Source organism: Ursus maritimus, unplaced genomic scaffold (genome assembly GCF_017311325.1).
Source record: "Ursus maritimus isolate PB19 unplaced genomic scaffold, ASM1731132v1 scaffold_19, whole genome shotgun sequence".
Taxonomy (NCBI): Eukaryota; Metazoa; Chordata; class Mammalia; order Carnivora; family Ursidae; genus Ursus; species Ursus maritimus.
This window is the reverse complement of record NW_024424341.1, coordinates 43,592,316-43,618,883: the sequence shown is the minus strand read 5'-3', so window position 1 is coordinate 43,618,883 and position 26,568 is coordinate 43,592,316. Positions and strand designations below refer to the sequence as shown.

The 26,568-nt window shown below is 39.8% G+C and overlaps 1 protein-coding gene and 1 long non-coding RNA gene across 4 annotated transcripts; one reads left to right on the top strand and one right to left on the bottom strand.

Moving 5' to 3' along the window:
* Positions 1 to 5,268: 5,268 nt before the first annotated feature.
* ZNF793 (zinc finger protein 793) lies at positions 5,269 to 22,146 on the bottom strand. 3 transcript variants are annotated; one of them, XM_008711153.2, is made up of 7 exons: positions 22,019 to 22,146; positions 20,685 to 20,826; positions 18,128 to 18,240; positions 13,413 to 13,473; positions 9,760 to 9,889; positions 9,137 to 9,232; positions 5,269 to 7,416 (listed from the first exon to the last, which is right to left on the bottom strand). In XM_008711153.2, the coding sequence occupies exons 4-7, from the start codon at positions 13,425 to 13,427 to the stop codon at positions 6,464 to 6,466; spliced, it is 1,194 nt and encodes a 397-aa protein (XP_008709375.2). In that variant the 5' UTR covers positions 13,428 to 13,473; positions 18,128 to 18,240; positions 20,685 to 20,826; positions 22,019 to 22,146; the 3' UTR covers positions 5,269 to 6,463. The 3 variants fall into 3 exon arrangements, with proteins under 3 accessions (XP_008709375.2, XP_040488786.1, XP_040488787.1); XM_040632852.1 differs by having other exon boundaries at positions 9,760 to 9,886; XM_040632853.1 differs by lacking the exon at positions 13,413 to 13,473.
* LOC103681558 lies at positions 20,851 to 23,186 on the top strand. The gene is made up of 3 exons (XR_005835494.1): positions 20,851 to 20,910; positions 22,110 to 22,466; positions 22,569 to 23,186. It is a non-coding gene; the product is annotated as an uncharacterized LOC103681558 (long non-coding RNA).
* Positions 23,187 to 26,568: the final 3,382 nt, after the last annotated feature.

Sequence of the window (26,568 nt, the reverse complement as noted above, 5' to 3'; positions counted from 1 at the left end):
TTCTCTAGCACTTCTCATGTACACTAAAATTTTAGGTTCCTTTACTGGAATACAACAGGCTCTTCGCTGTTTACAAGGTATATAGGAAAAATGTCTGTTCTCCTCGTGTTTCTCCTTTACTCTCACAATACTACCACATTCATAAAATTTCTGACATCCAATATATGGGGATTTTCCCCACTCTAAGCAGTTCTGTGACACCAGCTGAAGGCCTACAATTTAACTCAATTTTGACACTACCTGGAGATAGCACCACGTCTCATAAGTTAAGGGCTCAGTCCCAACATGACTGTCTCCTCACCACCCCCACGGATACTTCAGATAGCAATTACAATTCTAGGTTGTTACTTGTGTTTCTGACCCATCAGCTGTAACGTGGAAGTTCCCAAGATGCCCGCCTAAGATTTGATTAATTTGCTAGAGCCGCTTACAGAACTTAGAAAAAAGTTTACTTGCTGTTTACCAGTTTATTATAAAAAGATATGATAAAGGATATAGATGAACATCCAGACAGAAAGATCCATAGGACTAGGTCTGGGAAGTTCCCAAGTGCAGGAGCTTCTCTGTCCTGTGGAGTTGGGGTATGTCACCCTCCTAGTGTGTGGATGTCATCAACCTGGAAACTCTCCAAACCCCATACTGTTGTAATTTTTATGGAGGCTTCCTCACATAGGCATGATCAATTAACAACTCCATGTACAGCCCCTTACCCTCTCTAGAGAGCTGGACTTCAGAGAGGCCCATATGGCAAGGGACTGGGGGTAGCCTCTGGCCCACAGCCAGCAACTGACTGAGGCCCTAAGTCTAACCATGTGATCTTGTGAGCAGATCCTTCCCCAGTTGAGGATCAGATGAGACCACTGTTCTGGCCAATACCTGACTACAGCCTTGTAAGATCCTGAATCAGAGACCTAGCTAAGCCATATCTGGACTCCTGACAGATAAACTGTAAGATAATAAATGTGTGTTGCTTTAAGCTATTAAGTTTCTGATAATTTGTTAGGTAGCACGAGATAACTAACACACCTATGTTACTAAAGACCAGTATTCATAAATTTCATAATTCAGTGTTTCTCATTACTATCTCCTCTGTGAGGATGATGCTCTGTTTAAGGGCTAACGATTAGCTGTGTGACCCACATCCAAAGTCCACTCTTGTCTGCCCATCAGAATTACTACGGATGCTTGAAGCCTTAGCCAGAGCTAATCAAACAGAATCTCTGGAGCTAGGACCTGCTAGAATGTATTTTTAAAAAACTCTCTGCAAATTATCTGGCCCAAGAGATTTATTAACTACAAAGGAAGAAATAGTACCTTTAAAATGAGGAAATCTAAGAGCATCTTAACCATATGATCAGTGGTGACATCACCAAGACACATCAACACCGTGTATCCTCTGGTATTATGCTCTGAGGATACATTACTTATGTAGTATTTATGCATACCCTTAATGTAATCAGAGAAAATACTGAATCAAACCCAAATTTAGGACTATTCTACAAAATAACTGGCCAGTATTCTTTAAAAAGAAAAAAAGTGTCTAAGTCATGAAATACAAGAAAGGACTGAGGAACTGTCACAAATTAGAGGAGACTGAAGAGAAATAACAGGTAAATGCACCACGAGATCTGGGCTGGATCTTGGACTAGATATCAGTGGCAAGGACTGTAGTTTAATTACTAGTTTCTATCAATGTTAATTTCCTGGTTTTGATAATTATACTAAGATTATATAAGATGTTAACATTAGGAGAAACTGGATGAAGACTAAGAACTGTTTTTTGCAACTTTTTAATAAATCAAAAATTATTTCAAATTAAAAACAAAAAGCCTCTCTCTACTTGGGAGTTTCTAAAGTATTTACTTTTGCTCTTCAGAAGCACAGGTAACAACCTAGACATTTACTTCTACTTTGGTGACAGCCAAAGGACTGAGCTGGAGGAATGACAGTAGACCAGGTCAGGGTGCCATCTTGTCAGAAAACAGAAACACTTACAATGCTTCCTGCATTTTGAAACATTTCCCCCCTTTATTTTTTTAAGTTACAAAAGTAATATATTTGTAACAAGTAAAACAATACAAAGATATATAAATTAAACAACTGCTTATTTTTCCCTTCCCCCCACCAAGGTAACCAATGTTAATTAACACCTTGCTGTATATCCATCCATACTTTTCTTTGTTCATAGAAACATACATGCATATATATACACACAGGGGTTTTACTTTTTTTAAAAAAATAGATTCATATTATTCTGCAATTTGCCTTTTTCACTTAACAATATACCACAAACATCTCCATAAATTAGCAGAGTTCTAGCTCCCCACTCAAATAATTTTACTTAATCACACATTTGAGATATCATACTTGGTTCATTTATATATTTTTTTCTATTTGGTTTTCATTTTCCCTAACTTTCTCATAACCAACCTGCATCACCCACTTCCCCCCAACCCAATGTATACTCCATGCATAGAAAATCATACACAAATATATATGGATACATGTTTATCACTCAAACACCTAGAGGAATTTTGTCACTGATTTGCAAAAACAGGCTCATATTTTACACACTTACTTGTACTTTTTTTGCTCAAGAAAACATTGTGGAATTCTATTCAAGTCCACTAGCATTGTTTAATTTGTCCACCTTAATGGCTTTATAAACATTCCGTGGAATGGATATATTAGTCTCTCCCCTTTCAGTTTCCCTATTGATGGGCATTTATTTTGATTCTAGTGTTTTATTGCCAGTAGGAACAATTTTATAATAAATATACATGTTCATCTCTCCTTTATGTATTGGGGTTTTACTTCTAAGAGAAGATTCCCCAAAGTGGCATAAGTATTTTAAGTTATAATAGATATGTTACCAGATTGCTTTTCGAAAGAGCTGTAAATCATTACATAAATCATAATGTTTCCACCAGTGGGGTATAAGAACCTTTGCTGGGATAACAAAAAGCATTCCTGCTATTTGTCAGTTTGATCACATACAGTTATCTCTTTATGACTTTAATCTGTATTCCCCAACAACTACCAAGGCTAAACATTTTTTTTTATAGGCCCACCAGCCACTTGGATTTGCTCTTTTTACAACTTGTCTATTCACATTCTCTGCCATATTTTGCCATTGAGTTATCTCTTTCCTGTCAATCTGAAGAGCACTTCTCTGATTGGCTTTGCAAATATTTCACCCCAAATTATAATGAATTGACATTGTTGATAGCACCTTTTGCCACAGAAAATATCATAGTTTTACGTAGTCAATTTTTTTCCTATTTTTTATTTTTATTTAAGTAGGCTTCATATCCAGCATGGAGCCCAGTGTGGGGCTTGAACTCATGACCTGAGCTGAGATCAAGAGTTAGAGACTTAAAAGAGCTTCCCCAGTGCCCTATTTTTTATTTTTTAATAGCTTTTATCCTGTGTTGATAATCTAACTCCTAGATTGTACATGTAGTCTCCTTTCATTTTCCTTCAAGAACTTTATTATTTAAAAATTTTAAGTCTTAAATCCAGTTGGATTTTTTTTATATGGTTGGGGCTAGTCCAACTTTACTTTCTTCATTAAAAGCCAATTGTAACAATTATTTTTATTTTTTTATTATGTTAGGCACCATACAGTACATCATTAGTTTTTGATGTAGTGTTCCATGATTCATTGTTTGCATGTAACACCCAGTGCTCTCCTTAATACCCATCACCAGGCTAGCCCATCCCCTCACTCTCCTCCCCTCTAAAACCCTTAGTTTGTTTCCAGGAGTGAGAATTCTTTTCAAATAAACTATTCCTTTCCCCTATGATTTGAAATTCCACCTTTTCCATATATGAGAAAGTTCATATACACTAAGGTCTATTTCAGGATTTTCTATTCTGTTCCATTGATGTATTTATTGGTTCCTTTCCCCATACTTTATTAATTTGAATTCAGTGACTTCATGTTATAGTCTGACATCTGGTATGAAATTTTCTTTTTCATACTTTTTTTGTTTAGATTGTTAGAACAAATGTTCTTCCGTAAGGACTTTAAGATCATGTCACACAAGATTAAAAAAAAAAAAGGCACAGACATTTAATGTAATTCCAAAAGAACTGCATATAAGTTATTAGATGTTTACTGAAAAAAGCTTTTAATATTTCTATACTGTCTTCTCAGAAAATTATCTTTTAACTCAAAACAATTACTAATCTCTTCATTTATTGATACAGTCATATTATCAGCAAAAAGTCTGACCTTTTTTATTATTTATACCAATTATTTAATTTTATTTTTTGTTGCCTTCATTGGAAACTCCAAGACAATATTTAGTAAAAATAGACAGCAGTGAACACCCTTATCACTAATACTATTAAATTCTTAATATTCAAAAAATGGTTTTAACATAGTATATGCTATAGAGTTTTGGTAAAGATACTCTTAAGTGATTACTATATATTGCAATTTAAGATATTTTATTAGATTGGAAATGTTTTCAAAATTTGATTGAATACCTTTCCAGCATCTACTGATGGCATCTTCTCTTTCAAACTGTTAACTGATGTATTTCCTATTACTGCATTGGCTCTGCATTCTTGGAATAATTCTTACTTGGTCATTATAATACATCATTCTTTAGGTATACTGCTGAATTCTATTTGCTATTATTTTAATTATAGTTTTTATTTCTAAATTCATGAGTAAGACTGGTTTGGGGTTTTCTTTTTTCCACTACTTTTATTTAGTTTTGGTGTTAAAACTTATTCTGACTTCATAAAATAAATGGGGGAGCATAGTCTCTGGGCTGAAATATTTCAAATAACACTAGTATTACTCTTTAAAAGTTAGATGAGGGGCACCTGGGTGGCTCAGTCAGTTAAGCATCCGACTCTTGATCTCAGCTCAGGTCTTGATCTCAGGGTCATGAATTTTTAAAGCCCCATGTTGGCTGCATGCTTGACCTGGAGCCTACACAAAAAAAGTCAGATGAAACTAATTATGAAATCACCTGGGCCTGGAGCATTTTTAAATCCTAGATCTTTAATCACTTTTCCAAACTCTTCAATGGTAATTGTTCTATCAAGTTTCTACTTCTTCTTGCAACTTTTCTTTTCTTAAGATTTTATTTATTTATTTGACAGAGAGAGAGACAGACAGCAAGAGAGGGAACACAAGCAGGGGAAGTGGGAGAGGAAGAAGCAGGCTCCCAGCAGAGCAGGGAGCCCGATGCGGGGCTCGATCCCAGGACTCTGGGATCATGCCCTGAGCCGAAGGCAGATGCTTAACGACTGAGCCACCCAGGCGCCCCTTACTGCAACTTTTCTAACTTAAATTTTGCTAGAAAAACATTTACTTACTCTTTTAAAAGCATGTTGATCTAGAGCTGTAAGAAGTATCTTTTATCATTTTTTAATCATGTTTCTTTTTTCCCCAAGTTTTTATTTAAATTCCAGTTAGTTAACATACAGTGTAATGTTAGTTTCACGTGTAGAATTTAGTGATTCATCACTTAAACACAACACCCAGTGCTCATGTGATTGCTTCCTTTCTCATTCCGGATCAGGCATTCTTATAGGGAGGCAAATCTTGAACAATGTGGCCATTTGTTTTATTTGGATGACATGGCAGCTCAGGGAAGTAGACTTTTTTCAAAGACTGGAATGATGAAACAACTTGGGTTTTAGTGCCCAGGACATTCATAGGGAAATTGATAGGGAAGAAAAGTGGATGTTGCTGAATTAAATTTGCAAAAAGAAAAAAAAAAATTCTCCTTCTTTGGTCTCTGCATGAAACATTTCTTAATTATAAGACTCATATAAATAGTGTCTTTCCTACTAATTTGCTGCAAGGCATGTTAAGTAAGACTAAGAAAATAGAAGAGTTATACAATATACCAGGGCCACCCTACTTTTTGTCAAATAATGGCTGTGCTGAATGATGGAGTTTATAGTATTTTGTTCATCCAATATTAGGTTGTGAAACTATTCCTTAGCTTTGCCTTTTCAACTTTAACAAATGTTATCATTTTTTATATTGTTAAGACACTAAAAGACAGTGGTGATATTTAGAGTAGAAAAGTTGATGAGTGGCATTCTACATACTATGTGATACATATGCTTGATATTCACAATTTACATTAAATTCACATTTACATTTCCAAAATATAAATAATGCTTATTATGTGGCTCACTGTGGAATATGCCATAATATACCAATTCTCTTCACATATATTTGTATGCTGTTGTTATTCCATTAACATATTTGTAAACTTCATAAACTGGAGTGACCATGTTTATGTTTTATGAAATATTTTCTATAATCTTTGTATAAAAATTTCTATCACAATTAGAACATGACTTCCCTTATGGTAGAACATTTTGTCCAAATTCATTAAATCAATGAGATTTCTCCTAAAAAAATGAATGCCTCCACATATAATGAAATAGGATACCTTGCTTAAGGCTTTCTCACAATTATCAGGTTTTAATTCCTATAGGCATTCTTTCTGGCATGAATTTTCTGATGTCTACTGAGGTTTGGCTTCTGATAAAAAGCTTTGCCACATTCACTGCATCCATAGGGTTTTTCTCCTGTATGAGTTCTCCAATGTTTATTGAGGCATGACTTTTGGCTGAAGGATTTCCCACATTCTCTGCAACGATATGGTCTTTCTCCTGTGTGTATTTTTCGATGTACATTGAGATATGACTTCTCACCAAATGATTTCCCACATTCACTGCACACAAAGGGTCTCTCTCCAGTATGTGTTCTTTGATGTTCTCTGCGGTGTGACTTCTGAGTGAAGGCTTTCCCACAAAAAAAGCATTCAAAGGGTCTTACCCCAGTGTGAATTCGCTGATGTTTAATGAGGGTTGACTTATGTGAAAAGGCTTTCCCACAGTCGGTGCATCCATATGGTTTCTCTCCAGTGTGACTTCTCTGATGCCGAATGAATTCAGACTTGTAGCAGAAGGCTTTCCCACACTCACTACAGACATGGGGTTTCTCTGTAGGTGGAACCCTCTTACGTTTGTATACAAGAGAATTGGTTACTGCTGGTTTATACATAAGTGCTGGGTTGTGGCTGAAAGCTTTCTCACAATGACTGCATTCCCAGAGTTTTTCTCCATTAGGTCTTCTATCATGGTTTGTATGCTGTAACAATTTCCCACATCCACAGCACTCATCTTGTTTTTTTGAACAGTTTCTCTTAAAACCAATCAAATCTAAATTATGGTTCACACTCTTTCCACAGGGGTCCCAGTTACTAGGGTTTTGAATTGAAGAAAAAAGATTAGTGCTCAGAGATGATATTTTCCTAAACTTATTGTTTTCATGGCTTCTTTCCTTGGGCAATGTTTTCTTCCTGATGAATGCACCTTGTTTCAAAATCATGTCTTGTCTTTTCCTCTGGACATTAACTTGAGAAATGTTTTCTGGAGAAAATACAGCAAATCTTTCTTTATTCTATTATTATGATCTAGAATAAAATTACTTGAGAAATACCCTAAGAATTTAAACAATGCACAGTATATGAACAGAAAGCATGAACCATAACTAAATGCAGGGAAGGGTGTTGTATGAGTAGAGAAGATTCAAAACACTGGCACAAATGAAATGGAATATGTCATAGAGTATACAAAGAAATAATTTTGAAGAAGATGGGATATTGTAGAGCAGTGGTTGGCAAATATGTTCTTAAAGGGCCAGAGAGTAAATTTTAGGCTTTGTGGGCCATGTGGTCTCAGTCAAAATTACTCAACTCTCCCACTGTATTTGGGGAACATAGACAGTATGTAAATGTAAGGGCATGGCTGTGTTCCAATAAAACTTTATTCATAAAATCAGGTGGCCAAACTCTAGGCTGTAGTTTGTCAATCCTGTTACTGAGGTGTCATATAGCACCTTGCTATTCAATGTGTGGCTCTTAAAAGAGGGAAAAGAAAGGCAGATGATAGCCAGGTTACTTTGGTTTCAGAAAGGTTGATAAGCATAGTTTAATGAAGCAAAATACATCCGAGAGGGCACCAGAATATGATGGTTAAGGGTACTGGTTCTGAAATCTGACCACATGGGCTCAAATCTCTGTTCAGTCCCTTACTTTGCTGTATGTTCTTAGATAAGTTTCCTAACTTTTTTGTGATTGTTTCATTTGTAAGTGGGGTAATAAAGGTTGGATATCTCACAGGTGTTGTAAGGACTGAATGAAATGATATATGTAAATGGCTGCAAATAAATCTGGCATAGAGTGAGCACACACTGAGTGTTGGCTGATAATTCTAGTGCTGTTGCTGCTACTACTACAACCAAGGTGGATCAATGGTGGATGGTGATAATTTCAGAGACATCATTTTGGGGAGAAGCATAAAAAATGATCTGAATGTTTTTGGAGTTCATGTAATATTTAATTATGTGATTCCAACACCAGTGTAAGTGACATAAATAGATGTGGGAACAGATAGCAGTGACTATTCTTGCTAAGCCCATGACTCTTGTGGAGAAGTAGAAGTTCAGAGGCATCCTTAAGAATAGGTTACTAACACTTGAGGTACCATGGGTATTGTTGGGATATTTTACAGAGCTGATGGGAGACGGACAGTTATTCTGAATGTTAAATGAAAGTGGTTAAGATGGGCCAAGCTCAGTCATGTGTTTTACTGCCCTTGGTTTCCTGAAATTTAATACTTCTTCCTCTTGGACTTAAGGAAACTAAAGGACTAAGGGATAACTTAAGGGATTAAGGAAAGGAGGGGAAGTGAGAGTGTGGGTATGGCGGGCAGGTCTGGGGCATTTTACCTGGAAACTGTGAGAACCGGAAATAGGGAACAGCAGGAGCGGGAGAATAACAGAAGCTTATTTGTAAGAATGCCTGAATGTGAAGAGAAGGTGTACTGAAAACCTTAACAGAGACCAAGGATTCTGGAGAAAGGGCAATGGAACAAGAACACAGGGAGAGGTGAGATGAGGAGGAGAAGGAACACCTGGATAAGGGAGGTGGGGTGCATGGAGGTTGAAGGATTATCAAGAAGCCTAAAGCTCTCAGAGAAATGTCTCCAGCTGCTTACAAAGCTCTAAGGCTTTTGAGAGCTGGACTCTGAACAAAATCCCAAAGGTGCCAGCCTCCCATAGTACCTCTTTTGCTGGATTTATACTTACCCTGACAGTGGCAGCCTGAGCATGCTGCCTCACAAATCCATGGTGCTTCTTCCTGCTCCAGCTTGAGGATCACATATGGTTTAGTGCCTTCATAACCTGTTCCAGGGAAATGATCCAGGCCTTGGGCTGAGCTCCTTGGTCTTCAGGGCCACTCAGGCAGCATTAAAGGCTGCACAACAGACATTGTACTTGGGAGAAGACTGTACACACAGCTTGTCCAGAACCCAAAAGGAATTAGTAACCCAGGACCACTGAACCTCAAGCCAAACTCACTGAGGCAGCACAGTGTAAGAGTTAGGAATGCAGACTGTGCAGCCAGACTGCTGGGGTTCAAATCCTACTCTGGCTCTATATGTACTAGGTGAGTGACACTGGGCAAGTTACTTCACCCATCCGCCTCTGTTTCCAAATGTGTAAAATAGTGGTACTAATAGTACCTACCTCATAAGGCTCTTAGGAGAATTAAATAAGTTAATATTTTAAAAGTGGCTGAAATAGTGTCTGGCACATAGGAAGTATTTAGTCCTTCAGAGGCTCTAGGTACCTCAGTTACTTTTAGCAACTGAAAAAGGAAAGGCGGTCATTCAGGCATAATCTAGATTGTGTGGCGGAGCTGTTCTTACCCACTGAGACAAGGTTGCTGTAGGTTTCCAGCATCACATCCCGGTACAATGCCCTCTGAGCAGGATTCAGTCTGTGCCACTCCTCTTGAGTGAAGCCCACTACCACGTCTTTGAAGGATACAGGTCTCTGCTGAGGATGAAATGACATTGAGTCATATGGGAAAATGCAGCCAGGGATGAATGGTATGGAGTTTTTATGTTTCTAGGTCAGAGCTTATCATGATCATTTATCTATGTAGGATGCCTTTTACATTCCTGACTTCGGGCTATATACGGTAGGGAAAATAACGATCACATCAGGACCCACTGTCATATACACTTTGAGTCAACATATATTTTTTTTAATTTTTTTATTATGTTATGTTAGTCACCATACAGTACATCATTAGTTTTTGATGTAGTGTTCCATGACTCATTGTTTGCGTATAACACCCAGTGCTCCATGCAATATGTGCCCTCCTTAATACCCATCAGCAGGCTAGCCCATCCCCCCACTCCCCTCCCCTCTGAAACCCTCAGTTTGTTTCCCAGAGTCCATAGTCTCTTGCAGTTCATTCCCCTTTCTGTTTACCCCCCCTTCATTCTTCCCTTCCTTCTCCTACTGATTTCCCTGCTATGCCTTATGTTCCACAAATGAGTGAAACCATATGAAAATTGTCTTTCTCTGCTTGACTTATCTCACTTAGCATAATCTCCTCCAGTCCCGTCCATGTTGCTGCAAATGTTGGGTAGTCGTTCTTTCTGATGGCTGAGTGAGTCAACATATATTGACTGAAGACCTGCTGTGTGTAACCCAGTGCTTGTTGCTGGAGACACAGTCATGGATGGTTCCTGACCTCAAGGAGCTCACAGCCTGGCAGAAAGCAATATGTAAAGCCATCCAGATGAAAGTATACAAGCTATGGTGGCAGGACATCTAGGTTACAGTATGTGGAAAAGTGTGAATGGTCCATTAAATGTTTCAAGGTCTAGCAAGGCTTCAGAGCTAGGGGACATGTGGAGCTGAGTCTTCTCTACAGAAAGATGGAGAAACTGCAATCCTTGCAGAGGGAGCAGCAATGAACAGAGGTATGGGGGCAGAACAGTGACTTTAAGGGCTGCAAGGCTATCAGTAACAGGAGGATTATGTGATGAGATGATGGAGTGATGTGATGAGTGATGAGATGATGGACTTTAAGACAATGGAAAATCTATCAAGGGAGAGGTGTGTGTAAAAAGCACATTCTATTTGGTAAGTGGTGAGTTTCTTGCATTCCATGTCAAGTGGTACAGCGGTAACTCTAAGCAGACTGAAAAGTTAAGGATGTATATTGTATCCCTAGAGTAACTACTAAAATTATAGTCCAAAGAGGTATATTGAATTATATGAAGTAAATGAATTCCAAAAAATATTCATTTAATCCACATAAACACACATAGAAGAGAAGAGAAGAAATAGAGGAGAAAAAAAGCACATGGGACAAACAGAAAACCAAATACTAAAAAGATAGATACAAATCCAACCATACCAATAATAATACTTATATTCAGTGATAGTAAATTATGATATAAATTAAGATATCACTGAACATTCCAAAAGGCAGAGATGGCTGGGCAGATGGCAAGGTCTGGGATTCAAACTCAGCAGTCAGGTTCCAAGTCTGTGCTCTTACCCTGTATATGCTGTTGCCTTCTGCACAGAAGAAGGGGGCAAAAGGTACAGTCTAATTTAGCAGAACAATCAAAAAGCATCTTCTGATTTCAGCCTCAGCAAAGTCACCTGGGCCCTTGGCCAGAAACGCTTTAGTAAAGTGGGGAGAGAGGATGCTGGACTCAAGAAAGAGTAAGAAACAGGATATGGAAACATCAAGAGCAGGATGTCATTAGAGGAGATGAAGGAGGCCAAAGGAGAAAGGAAAGGACTTTGTCGGTTTGGAAGTGGTGATGGTTTCTAGGGTTGGAGGCACTGACAATGATTGTAGGGACAAGGGAAAACATAGGGGAAAGGGGAGAGGATTGGTCTCCAGAAAGAGATGTCCCTGCTAGAGGGAGGCCTCCAAGGATGTGTAAATGTTGGAACTCAGGAACCTACCCATCATAAGATCTTGGTGGGGAATAAGATGTTCACTGTTTGCTGCCAAACTAATAAAGACAGTTAAGGGAATGACAGTAATTTAAACAATGGACAGCTCATCTGTTCCTCAGTCTAGATCAAGGACACAGATACCCTGGACCAAAATCAGGACTTCCATAAACATGGAGGAAACTTCCTGCTTGCTCCCTTTGAAAATAAATAATATTTGTATTTTCACTTTCCTCGAACTGTACTTTAGCATTTTATTCCATTACATATGTGGCTGCAAAGCACAGAGGAGTTAAAACTTCCTGCAATTCTGACACAGATAGCAACTCTGACACAGATAGAAAACACTATCGCATCATTGAGAAGCTAAGTCATGATCACCTTGAAATCCAGTTCTGTGGGGCAATACTCAACTCCAAGGGAAGAACTGAACCACTGTAGAAAACATGCTTTTGCATTTGTTAGTTATCAGTAAGAATTTTGTCCTCTATGTCAGTGCTTCTCACACTTACAAGAGCATAAGGATCACCGAGACCTTGTTAAACACAAATTCCCAGGCTCCACCCTCAAATAACCTGATTCGAGCAGGTTTGGGGTGGGGCCTGCCATTCTGTATGTCTAATAAGCTCCCAGGAGAAGCTCATGTCCTGGGACCACATGGAGTAGTGTTGCTCTACCTTAGCCATAAGAAGTCCCCCTCAGGGAAATATCTTTAGAAAGTGACTTGAAAAGCTAGTTTTCTCTTAGAAATAACAGCAAGTTTCTATCCTATGGCCAATGCAAATCATGGGCTGTCTGTGTTTGCCTTTTTGCTAGGCCACCAGGAAGACTACAGTTAATGACCCTTGTTTGACTGTTTTGTACATCTGTATTCCAACAAAGAATGTTCCTTGCATCACTCCTTGTAATATCAAATTTGGAAATTACCTGGATGTCATAAAATGGGGGACTAGTTATATCAGTCATATTCCACATGTATGATGGAGCATTATGTACCTTGCTAAAAAAATAGTGTGATCCCAAGTACTAATATGTACAATCTCTAGGATATTTTAATTGGGGAAAAAAGGGGGTAGAGTAGTATGTACAATTGTATCTACGTGTAGACAGAAGCTGTGGTGTTCCACCCAAATCCCCCTGAAGGACCGAGGTATTTCTCCCAGCTGCTAGGAGAAGACTGGCTACTGCAGGCTTGAGACCTTTTGCAAGGTGCCCCTGGTCAAAGGGAGCTACCAACCCAAACTTATGTCCCCTCCATGGGCAGCCTACAACCAGTGACTGGTTGATTTCAGACTATAAAGGCCCCCCGCTTCCCTCCATTCAGGACAACAGCAAGGGCCATCCCAACTCCAAAACATCTTGGAAGGTCAGCTGGTGCCTCTGTTTAACTCTCTCTGCCTAATCCTCCTTCCTCCACTCCTTATAGGTGCTCCAAGAGTCTCCCTAGTAAACCTTGTCTGTGCTAATCTCCCATCTCCAAGTTTGTTTTCTGAGAACCCAGCCTGTGATAAAGTATATATGCTTGAAACGCACATATTTTTTCTAGAACAGTTTCCCAAGAAGGGAAACGGCTACTTTATGTCACACTTACCTGGTACTCAATCATTTTCTGCTGTTCTTGGAAAAAGATTTGAGTCCTGTGAAGATAGAGACTGGGGGGAGGAGGATGGAGAAAGAGAGAACAGAGCTGTGAGGGACCAGGCCCGTCTCGGAACTTGCAAAGTCCCTATGTAAATCTTGTACAATAACCCATGCTTTAAATCACCGTGGTAGAAGAAAAAATATGGTGCCATTCAATTCAGAATGTGAATGAATAAAACAGACCTCCTAGGAAGTAAAAGCTGCTACCAAGTAAGAAGAAAAAATTTTTTAAAAAACAAAATCTTCAAAACTTAAATAACTGGCCCCATGGGAGATTGAGCCACATTCATGCTCTGAGTGGGATCATCCCTGAAGAACAATACATTTTCTCTTAAAGGCAAAAAAAAAAAGGCTTGGGTTTTGCCTTTATCTACTTTGAAAGATGTACTTGTTCATCTCCCGGTGTTTATGAAATCCTTTATTTGGGATGCTTTTTCTATATTATCATTTAAAAAAGTATCTACTAAAAAAGGCTTTTGTAACTTATTACAAAGAACTCAAAGCAAAATAAAATAACTATATAACATTAGCAAAACTAATGGTTACTTACACTAATGGTGTAAGTACTTACATACTTAACATACACTAATGGTATGAATGATTACTGAAAGGCTAAACCTTGTTATTCATTCAGCATATTATTAAGTGTTGTTGTTAAAAAATAATTTTCAACAGATGAGAACAAGCAACTGTTATTTTTAATTAAGATGTTTAATTAAAGAGATAACTATGTGGCTTAAATTATAACAGAGAAAAGGTAAATCATAGTTTACAAGTGTAAATATTTTATGACGTACTTGAATGTTTAATGGTAAAATCATCAATGGGATAACTCATGATTTTAAAACTTTTATCTTCTCTGGCTGTGTCACTGTAACTGCAAAAACCTGCTAGGGCCCAGATTCTAATCTCTTCCACTAATTTCACTAAAAAAGGAACTAGAGCTCCTTGGAAAATGGCTGAGTCCACATCTGGGGCAAACAACACAGGAAGTACCCCTGTAATCCTGAGTCCAGAAAGCAAAGACACTTCTTCAGTGATGGGTCCTGGTAAGGGGACAGAGGAGCCAGTCTCTAGGGCTCTAACCATGTGAGGAGGAGGAGGAGGAGCAAACTGGCCATATCTACCAAAGCTAAACATGAACATTTCATGGTCCAGTAATTCCAAATGAATGCATATGTTCACGAACTTTTAGCCTATAAAAACTATGAATTTGCAGTGAAATTCAAAAATCACCATAGTAACATTTTTCTCTTAAAATAATTGGTACTGTAATTAAATAGGACTACTAGAACATGGAGGCTCCCAGTTTCCAAAACATCCACACATTAGGAAATGTGGAACTAAATTGGTACAAAAAATGAATACAGAATGTTTAGGTTTTTCACTCCCAGAAGTAAGAAACTTTATAAAGAGGTCTAAAAATACTGTGCCAATAATCTATGGCCTGGAATTAAAAATCCACATTCAGGAGTGACAAGAGCTGTCACGCATGGCTGATGGGACTGTAATTTGGTTCAACCATTTTGGAAAACTGGCCATATCTTCTAAAAGCTTCCAGTCAGTTTAGTGATTAGCAGAAGACACCAGATTCAAGGGGAAAAAAATCTTTCAAAATGAATACATTCTTCTAGCTTTGTTTTACGGAAGTTTTTTTTCTCACTAATCTATTGATAAATCATCTTTTGAAAAAGGAAATGATTCTAAAGTGCTGGAAAGATTAAGAAAAAAAAAGTGCTGGAAATATTCCCCGTCATGATTTGGATGGTGGGTATGTGAGGGTACACATATGGAAACATTCATAACACTATAGTGCTAAATGAGTTAATGATTTACTTTTCTCAGTGGATAGTAAATATCCACTATCTCTTAATTGTATGAAAATGCTTTGAAATATTGTACAGGTCAGAAAGCATGACTCATACAGCACAGTTAGTGTAAAACAGACATTTAGCTATCAGGACTGAGCAGTGAGCTTATTATGCCTTTTAAAAGATTTTTTTTCTTTACTGAGGTATAATTTACATATAACGAATGAATCCAGTTTAATTGTATAATTCGATGAGTTTTCACAAATGTATTCATTCCCCCACATAACTCCTACACAATCAGGATATGGAACATTTCCAGGAACATCCTGCTCACGAGATTTAACAATGAATTTGTCTTAATGGTATTAAGATTACTTAGATTCCTGTCTCTTCTATAGAAGAAATAAAAAAAAGTGATTTCCTTGAATGTTAAGCAAAATACAGATACTTCTTTGCTTAAATAATATAGTAATGAAGTTATACCAGTAAGTAAAAAAAGTAGTTAAGAAAAAGTATGATCTACTGTTTGAATTTCATTTATATGAAGGTCAGAAACAGACAACCCTAACCTATGTGATAGCTATGACTAGGCATTGCTTGGGGGGAGTGGGAAAAGGCTTTGGGGTGATGGAAATGTTCTCTATTATGATCTGGGTGGTGGGTACATGAGTATGCACATATAGAACTATTCATTAAGCTACATGCTGTTCTCTATGCACGTTACACCTCAAGTTAAAAAAATTGCTGCAATCCCATTATTTAAAATATATATGTGTAGAAAAGCTTTAGAACAATAACAATAACAATAAAATGTTATTAGTGCTTTGATTTGGGTGGCAGAATGTTTCTTACTCTAATCTATAACTGAAACACACACACACGCTTCATTATTTACATATCCCTGTTCCACTGCCTTTTTTCCTCATGAGGGAACCCACGGGAGGGCTTTAAAAGGGGGAGGGGGCTCTCTGAAAGAACTGAACTGTCCACCAGGGACTGAGCTGGCAGGAAAGGCCTGGGACCCAGCAGGCTGGGGCAGTTAATCCAGCTTTGGATAACTATTCGATTCTCTAAAAGAGTACGCTCCCTCCCTCATGCTTCTGGACTTAGCTGCTTGCTTTGGCCTGATCTCTCCATGGCTGCAAGGTGCCAGCTGAGTGCTGTTGTGGCAAACATGCTAGCGAATGTGTGTCCAGAGGCCTGTGTTCTGGCCCTGGCTCTGTGACCTGGCAAAGTCACTCCTTTCCTTCACCTTTAAATGAGATGGCAGCATCAGCGGATGAGAAACCACTGGTAAGAGCTGGATGAAAAACAGGATATTGGGGAACCTGGGTGGCTCAGTCATTAAGCGTCTGCCTTCAGCTCAGGGTGTGATCCCAGGGGCCTGGGATCGAGTGCCATATCGGGCTCATCCGCTGGGAGCCTGCTTCTTCCTCTCCCACTCCCCCTCTTTGTGTTCCCTCTCTCGCTGTCTCTCTGTCAAATAAATAAATAAAATCTTTAAAAAAAAAAAAGAAAAACAGGATATTTATATAGTATCTAAACATCCGCCCCCCCCCAATATTTATTAGTTATAAAATGAAAAATTTTAACTCTGCCCTAGAGAAACCTGGCAGACATCACTTTAACCAAGTGATTAGTTAACATCACAAGTGATGGGACCCAAGTCATGTGCCCCCTGATATGATGCACTGTGACGGGCATAACATCCCTCCTGTGATATTCTGCCCAAAATGCATACTTGAATGTAATCATGAAGAACCACCAAACAAAATCATGTGAGTGACAGTAATACAAAATAACTGGCCTGTACTCTTCAAAAATGTTGACTTCATGAGAGACAAAAAGACTGAGGAACTAATTCCCATTAAAGGAGACTAAACGGATATGTCAACTAAAGGTAGTCTGTGATCCTGAACTGGATTCTGGAATGAAAAAATGTTGCTATGAAATGACATTATTGGTTCACATCTGAATATGGACTGTGGATTAGATAATGGTATTAAATCACTGTGTTAACTGCCTGATTTTGAAAATTGCACTATGGTTATATAGGAAAATGCTCTCATTCTTGGGAAATGCACACCTAAGTATTTCGGGGTAAAGGAGCATCACATCTGTAACTTATTCTCAAATACTTGAGAAGGGTAAAAATAATATATGTTTATAATATAACATATATATACATATACAGACACAGCATGAGAGTGTAAGCGTTTATCTGGGTGAATGTAGATGAAGGATATATAAAAGCTGACAGTAATATCCCTGCAAATTTTCCAAATAAAGTTTAATTTAAAAAAAATCTAGAGCTATAGTAGGTCTGCTGCCACCATCACTGAGAATCCAGGGACTTTTCTGCCCCTTAGTCAGGATGAAGTGAACTCCCCATACTCCCAGAGGCCAGGTGAGGTGGCAAAAATGACAAGGCAGCAACTTCGAGCCCAGAAGTGCTAGTAAGAGTAAGGGAGTGGGCTGGCTACATCGCATGCTACAAAATGGCAGAATGTACTGTGTTGAACCAATGTCTCCTTCCCTTGAAAAAACATGCCTATCTCACTTGGCCTTCCCTGCTTCCCCCTTCACTTCTATCTCTCTGAATCTTGGGACCAACCCTTCCCCCACCATGGAAGGTCCCTGGAAGGAGCGACACCAAGGTGAGTCTTTCTCAGTCCCTGGCTCAGGGATAATGCTATTTCCTGTTACTTAGGAGTCTTTGCTCTGGCAAGAGGTCTTGGAACCTAGGTTCCTCCTTCAGAAGAGATTCTTGTCCCAAGTTCCCCTCTCCAAATCCAGAGGGTCGTCAACCTGGCCTGCTAGTCCCTCGCAGCTCCATCTCTCAACAGTAACTCACCCTCAGCTGTAGCCCCAGGCAGGGCCTTCTGTAGACTTGACCAAGGTCCTATGAAGCCCTGCTGTCAGCTTGGTGGTGGGACCCACAGGTATAGTACCGGGCACTCAGGTAACCTGAAGACAAACAGACCTCATGGTAAGAGTCATCCAACAGTCCCTCCCCAAATACTCTCTGAGGCCTAAGAGGAAGAAGCCTGCAGAGGACTGTGTAGGAGACAGAACTGAGTGATGGCTTGCTTTGGGTTTGGGGCAGGGGAATCTTCTGGAAGGACTGTGAGCCTTAGAATCACTCAGAGAGAAGTCTGAACCAAGCAATTCCTCTAACCAACTGAGAGGAATCTAGGCCAAACAATTTACCTCCCAGGGGCTGTTTCCTTATCTGTGAAAACAGGAAAGATAAATGATAAAAATAATTTTAAAAAGCCTATTTGTAGAGGCTTTCTATAAGTTACCTCATTCAGTACATATTCAGGTAAGGTTGAAAGGGGCTAAATTATGAACTAACACCTGCTTTCCCAGATAGGTCAGGTTGGATGTGAGGGACAGAGGCTTCTCTGCCCCGGAGTAAATCTACCAGATGTTCTAGGTTCCCTGAGAAAGACTCCTTTCAGAATATACTACATTTGCTGAGCCATTGTGTCTTAGCCCCAGGGCAGGTAGCCCCTATAAAGGCTCTTTCATGCTGCCTAATTCAGGTCTCTGCAGCCAAGAGTCAGTCTCTGTCTAAAAAACTAATTAGAGATTTTGACCAGGGGGCTCTGAGATTCCCCTCCAAATATCTACAGAGAAGAGCCATCCTCAACTTGTTAACTTCCTTAACAGGACCCTTATTCCAAGTCCACTCCAAACCCACAGGGTCCATTTCACTCTGCATGTTTTTGGCTTCTAAAGGGACTAGCAGAAAACAGGCAATCTCAAATGGCCAAGCGAGGGCTACAGGTCAGGATTTTGTTCTGGTGTTTGGTTTTGGAGTCTCAGACAAAACTTCCCCATGGTATGAATGTTTTGCCCTCAGATTATTTCTATGATTCCATTTAATTCAAGTTCAAAAATGGACAAAATTAGTCCATTATATTAGACCCAGAGGTGGCAGTGGGTACTGATTCATAAAGAAGGCTTCAAGGCGGTAGAGATGGTGTATATCTTGATCTTGGTTGTGTTTACGTGATTTTCCGCAATGTAGAAATGCACTGAGCTATACCCTTAAGATAAGCATACTTGACTATGTATGTTATACCTCAGTTTTTAAAAAAGAGTATTAATGATCTGGAAAAATGTTTGTTATACAAATAAAATGAAATAATCTGGATTAAAACTTAAAAAACTTTCACACACAGCCACATACTGCCTCCCTCTTCTTACCCCCCCCCATATGAATGTTCCAACTCATTAGAGTTCAAAAACAGGCAAAATTAATCAGTGATGTTAGAAGCTGGGAGAATGGTTCCTCCCAGCAGGGTAGCTACAGGGAAGGCATATCATGGAGGCTTTCAGGATGCTACAGTGTTCTGTTTTCTGATCTGAGTACATTACCCAAAGGGGTTCCTTTTGTGACAATTCATTGAGCTGCATATTTATGTGTATCTCCATATGTATCAGTAAAAGGTTTATGTTAAAGATTTTAAAGAGAAAAATTATTTGTTTCCAAACCTGGTATTGAACACACCATGGGTGATGAAGGAAAATAGCCATGAGAAAAAGAAAATGCCCTTAACTCCTAACTCCTTATCCAAGCTCATGACTTCTGCGCCAAAGCAATTATCTGTCTTTGCTTCTATGCAACTGAAAAGAGACTATCTGCTCTAAAAAACTAAAGCTTGATGTGTATGGCTTCTGAAAGATATTTACCTGTTAGCTTCCTTTGTTTCAGAAGATGTTATAGTTATTGTGCTTTGTCTGAGGACTACATAAGGATCAAATATAAGACTCTGAAACAAAATACTGTTTTGGCATTTCACCCTTTCATTAAGCTAATGGTCAAAATCTTATTTCCATTTTGTCTCAGCCCATCTTAATTACCAGTTATTTGACTTTAATTTCAGTGAAGAGCAGTTTCTAAAAGTAGCTTTCAGTTTTGTTTTTATGGTTTTATCTTTATTGAATTATTCTACCAGGGTATTACAAAGAACAGATTCAAGGTCAAATGTGTCATGCCTAAAAAATACAGAACAAGGCAAAAAGATTCTTAGAACACAGTAACTTCCAAATCCAGTTTCTTTTCCTTATATAGTTTATTTTTTCCCCAGTCTTATTGAGGTATGTGACATATAATATTGTGTAAGGTGTACAATATTGTAATATATATATTTATATATAGTATATATAATATATAATATAATATTGTGTAAGGTGTACAATGATTTGATATACGTATATATTTCAAAATAATTACTACAATAGGGTTAGTTAACAATTCCATCACCTCACGTAATTACTTTTTTGTATGCATGTGGTGAGAATACTATTTTTAAGTTAAGCCTAGATAAAAGTATTTCCCAAACACCCTCAAAGTTTGTTCCTTTGACCAAATTTTTTACAATATCAGTTTAGATACTTACTCAGTAAATACTTTGTTTTCTAACCACAGGCAAAGTCACATCCATCCTAGCTGCCATGAGGTCAGATTAGATTTCCAGAAACCAGACTCACTCTTGGGATGTTGTCACAGATGGATACGTCATTACTGTTTCCAGAAAGGGCCTTAAAGGAAACATTAAAAGAAATATGCACTAAATCCTTGGCAAAAGCAATAGAAGCCACATTTTTAGTAACATGGTACTTCAGGTAAGTTTAACACTTGGTCCTTTCAAAACACTTTCACTAATGTGGGGAACAATAAAAACAGAAAGAAGGTTTCAAAGAGTTTTGATGTGGGCTTTTGCATAGGGACTAGACTGAACTGACCTGACTATTCATCAGCTGGAGAGTGTCACAGGGGAAAAGTGTGCTCTCATTATGCAGGGTTGCAGCCTCAAATCCTTAACTCTCCCATCCCCAACCTCTAAATTTCACAATCCTTCTCAACACCCATTAAGCTTCCTAATCATAGACATTTTGGGTGCTCCAATCTACAACAAAGGTTCTTGTAGTCACTGACATCCCTGTATGTCCAAACATGACCATCAAAGACCACTAGGCAGTGACTACAAAGCTCGCTGATCCGTTCTGATTGCCCAACAGCGAATTACACAGATCCCTGATCACGAACCCACACTGATCTCCAATGATATGCCAATGACTGAGCATCTATCGCTGACCCCCACAGTCCCACCTCCCCCCACAATTACTGACAGTCCCAATCACTGACCCCCATTGAATCCGTGTGTTCTCCATTCCCTGATCTACAAAAGCCCAACCACTAATACTTCAGATTCCTCCTCCCATCCATGATCTAAATGAATTTTCAATCAGTGATGGCCTAAAGCATTTCTCTAAACACTGGTGCCCATTAACCCGTCCCATCACTTAACCTCAAAGTTACCACAATCATCACTTCCAGGTACTGAAACAGAACTTAGAACTTCCAACCCCTGACCGTCTCAGGCTTCCGAACATTGAGCTCTAATGCTGTTCAAACTAGTGTTTTTGAAGCACCCCTGAAGACCACTATAAACTGATCACCACTCACTCTGCCAATCAAGAAATCGAGAACCCTCATTTATTGATTGCCAAATACTCCCAATCCATCTTCACAAACACTGACACTGACTCCCACAAACCTCCACCAACCACCACAGACCCCCAATGAGGCTCCCACATCCAATCACTTAACCCCTTTAGTACCCTTATCTCTGACCCTTACGGGCACCCATGACTGACCCAGTCGGGCCACCGTAGTTGTCCGATCACTAACCTACAGAGGTCTTTAATTTTGACAGTTTCTCACACTGACCTTTCCCATTTTTCCTGGATCCGCGCCCATAACCCGAAATTGATCGCCGGACCACGGCACCTCACCGCGGTATAATCTCTTCACGTCCCAGCTGGCCAGTGCGCAGACTCAGTCGCGACTGTGAGGCTGTCGGCCACCACCTGGCAACCTTCCAACGAACAGGATTCTGGGTTTCTGAACTTTAACGGGAGGTATGATGGCTGCGCCCTCTTGACATCTTGTTGGGGGACGCCATATTTAAATCTGGGCCGTACAGCGGTGATTAGACCCTTTGTTAGACCAGAAGGTTAAGCTATTTTAGGACTACGAGAAGCAAGTGCTCCTGGGTCCATAAACACTGACGTTCCTGCAGCTTTTAGCTTTTCAGCTCAAAGCTCCTGCGACCAATATGGAGGCGCCCTGACCTGCAAGCTGAGCTTTCTTTGTCTCCAGCAGCGCAGGCGCTGAGGTAAGATGGCCACGTACATTTATATAGTTTCTTACGTGCAGCGGGCGGGGCCATCTCATAGGAGGAACTCCCCAAAACAAGGTGAAACTTTTTCTGGGACAGCTCTAGGAGTTGGAGAGCAGCGGAGAGACGCTCTTCCCGTGTGGAGCTTGAACCCCCAGAGGAAGCGGTGAGAACTCCGGAGAGGGCGGAACCATGGGAGAAAGCGAGTACGAAGTTATTAGCTCTTACTGAAAGAAAATGTTGAAAGCAGGGACTTTTTTTTTAAGCTTTCAACTGTTTTTAATAAACGATAATTAGGAGTTTTAGCACTCTGTTATTGCTACTGATTTGAGAGATTCAATATTGAAATTTAAAAAATTGAGAGAGACATAATTCCCTGTCCTGTGTTAATGCTGGGCCAGGTGTGCAGGGACTTTTTCTTAAGTAGTGGTACAAAATAAAATTCAGCCGGGTAAATTTGAATATCTAGTTGGCTTTATTAAACGATTCATGAATCAGGCAACATCCCATCTAGCAAGTCAAAAGGAGTTCCTCGGAGTTGTACAAAATGGAAGGTTTTTATAGGAAGAGGGTGGCAAGATAGTTATTAGCAGAAAAAAAGATTCTTCCGGGGATGCCCGGGTGGCTCAGTCGGTTGAGCGTCTGCCTTTGGCTCATATCATAGGATCGAGTCCCACATAGGGCTCCTTGCTTAGCGGGGAACCTGCTTCCCCCCCTGCCTGCTGCTCCCCCTGCTTATCTCTGTCATGCTCTCTGACAAATAAATATTAATCCTTAGGAAAGAAAGAAAAAAGATTGTTACAGGCAAGGTCATCTTCCCTTAGGTGGAAGAGTGGGGGTCTTATTAGGTGGACAACTGACCCATATGGGTCACCAAGTTTTTTACTGAACGCAAAAGGGCTCCTGGCTTGGGGTGCATCCTCCAAAAGATTAACCCAAGTCTTTTGGTTTGAGCAAATGGTTTTTACTGCTTGCAGCAAATGGTTTTTACTACTTGTAGCTACTTGCAGCTAGTAAGGAGATGGAGAAATAGTCCACAAAGTTCTGTCTCTTAACACGAATTGCAGAACCAATTCATACTGCCAGCTGGCAACCTTTTGGTCGGTTTATTCTTGCAATTAGGAAGTGGTCACAGGAATCCAGTAAAACCTTTGTAATCGTTCAAGCATGACTTAACAGAGGTTTGCTTAACTCTGCAATATCCCAGGAACATTTATGATTTTCTTTGCTCTCAGACATCTGCTTGGTTAAGTAACTTTGGTGGGCTTCCAGGAACAGGGCAGTTCTCAAGGACTCCTGAAGCTGAACAACAAGCATGCTGGAAGAAACAAGATAGTTTGTTTTAATTTCTCATTGTGGTCCCTGATGACCTAATCTCTGACAGTATCTCATCTTTGGGGAATGGAGAGGCTCCAAGTAACAGTTTACCTCATTGGTGCTAATTAGAAAATTCCTGACTTTCTGATTAAGACTCATATTTCTCTCTTTCTTTCTTTTTTAAGTTTTTATTTATTTATTTAATTATTTGAGATAGAGAGAGTACAAGCAGGGGGAGCAGCAGAGGGAGGAGGAGATGGGAGCCTGACTCAGGGCCTGATCCCAAGACCTGAGCTGAAGGCAGATGCTTAACCTACTGAGCCACCCAGGTGCCCCAAGGCTTACATTTCTAGGGGAGGTTGAAACTACAGTTAGGCTAGGTATTATGAGCCCTGGTTTGGTAGCTTGGATAAGTGACACCATTTTAGGCCTGTGGTTTTCTTTCTAAGAGTGGCTTGCTCCAGATGGTGACTGGTGTAGGAAAGATGTTAGAGTTTGAAGCCAACAGCCAAGAAAGAATTCTTAGACATCTTTGGTGCAAAAAGGTGATTTTATTAAAGAACAGGGACAGGACCCGTGGGGAGAAAGAGCTGCCCTGGGGTCATGAGGAGTGGCCCATTATATACTTTCAAGTTGGAAGGGTGTTAGGGATAACGTAAGTCTCTAAGGAATTTTGGAAGCGAGGCCTCCAGGACATTGAAGTGGCTGGCTATTGTTGGGAAGGGGTCATTTATTACTGTCTAATAAAACCTGAGTTATGAGACCCTTCAGATGTATATCAGTAGGTCATATGCTCGGGGATGATTGCCAACACATATCTTGCAGGGAGGTAGAGATAAAGGAAGTTTCCAAAGGAATTTTTATATGTTAAAGTAGACTTATAGGGTCCTGGGGGTTGGGCTAAGATTGCCTTTTCCCCTTAGCAAAGTATCAACATCGAGGTAGCTGAGTTCCTAGAGTAATGTCACTCTGCCTGTTTCAAGGACTTGTGAATGGCCTGTACGTAGTGAGGAAATTTAGTAATTTTTCTTTTGCCTTTGTTTCCTACATCACTGACCTGAGATAAGGATGTGAGTGCAGGCAATTTATTTGGCAGGTGGAAGATAGGCAAGTGACAAGGAAGGAATGGAACCCAATACAGAGTGTGTCAATGAGGAAATTATCCCTGTGAGCAATGGGGGCTCAGTCCTGTGGGGAATTCTGGAAGATAGTGTAAATACAAATGGTCCCATTCAAGGGCCGCTGAAACTGAGATATTTGTACATCGTTCCTCATTCCTCATTGTTGGGGAATCTTTGCTATAGCAAAGACCTTAAAGTACTTCTAGCCTGCCTCATGGGCAAGATCTCAGGCAGAGTCTGTAGGAACTGTAGGCAGAGTTTCTGTTAGGCACCATTCACTCGTGTTCTATACTTTGCCTCTGAATAAGCCAAAGAAGCCATGTTCCCACTTCAAGGGGGAAGCAAGAAAGTTAAACATTCTCTGCGTTTTGTCCAAGGCCAAAACACCTGATAACATCCAAGGAGAGCCAGATCTCAAACATGTTCCAGGAAATAGCATCAAACAAACCTCAGCTGATGCTGGCATCAACACCCCCTATCTCTGGTGATTTACTGAATAACACCTAGTATTCATCTGACACTTGCCTTTGATTGGACCCTACCCTGGATTCCTGAAGGAACAGGAACCCTAACCCCTTTCCAATATAAACCCTTAACCCCAAGCGATGATGAGACTCATTCTCCTTTCCTTTCCGAGTCTCCCAGACACTCCGTCTGCTGTTCTCTGTTTGTCACTCACACTATTCAGTAAACTCTGTTTTCATTTTCTCCAGCTCTCATTTGATTACTGTCCTGCATGAAGCCAAGAATCCTCTTAGCTGGTCCTGGGGGACCGTCCTCTGGATCCTTAGACCCAGCCTGCCTGCATCGTACTGATGGCATTCATTTCATACCACCTAAAGCAGTACTCGGACATCATAGGCATTGGAACATCTCTAGGAATGGTTACCTTGTCTTATGAAGATAGCTTTTTAAAAAGCCATAATTCCAGTTGGTCATCATACTAACTGATGTAACAGCTGACCTCCAAAATGGCTACCAACAATTCCTACCTCCTGGTATTAACACCCTTGTGTAGTCCCTTACACACTGGACCAGGGCTGGTCTGTGAGGCTAATAAAATACAGAAGGGGTGGTACATCACTGCTAAGATTAAGTTGTAAATGATACTCAGCTTCTGTCTTTGAGGTGCGCATGCTTGCTCTCTCTCAAATAATTTGCTCTTGGAGAAGTTAGTTGCCATGTCATGAGGACACTGAGAGAGCCTGTGTAGAGGCCCATGTAGCAAGGAACTGAGATCTCCCAACAGCCAGGGAGGAATTGATGCCTTCCCCTATCCAAGTGGGTCATCTTAGAAGCAGATCCTGCCTCCCTGGTCCAACCTTGAGATGACTGCAGCCCTTGCCAGTAGATTAACTGTGACTGCATGAGAGACTCAGAACTCCAGCCAACAGTTCCCAGATCCTTGACTTACAGAAATTGTGTGAGATGCTAAATGTTTGTTTTAAGCTGTTGAGTTTGGGAGTAATTTGTTATGCAGCAATAGATAACATGTTGTGGTAAAAAAAAATGCTGTAATTGATGTATTTGGATTTCTTTTTTAATTTTTAATGATTTATTTACTTTAGAGAGAAAGGGGGGGGATAGGGGAAGGCACAGAGGGAGAGGGAAAGAGAGAGAATCCCAAGCAGGCTTCACACTGATCCCAGAGCCCAACTCGG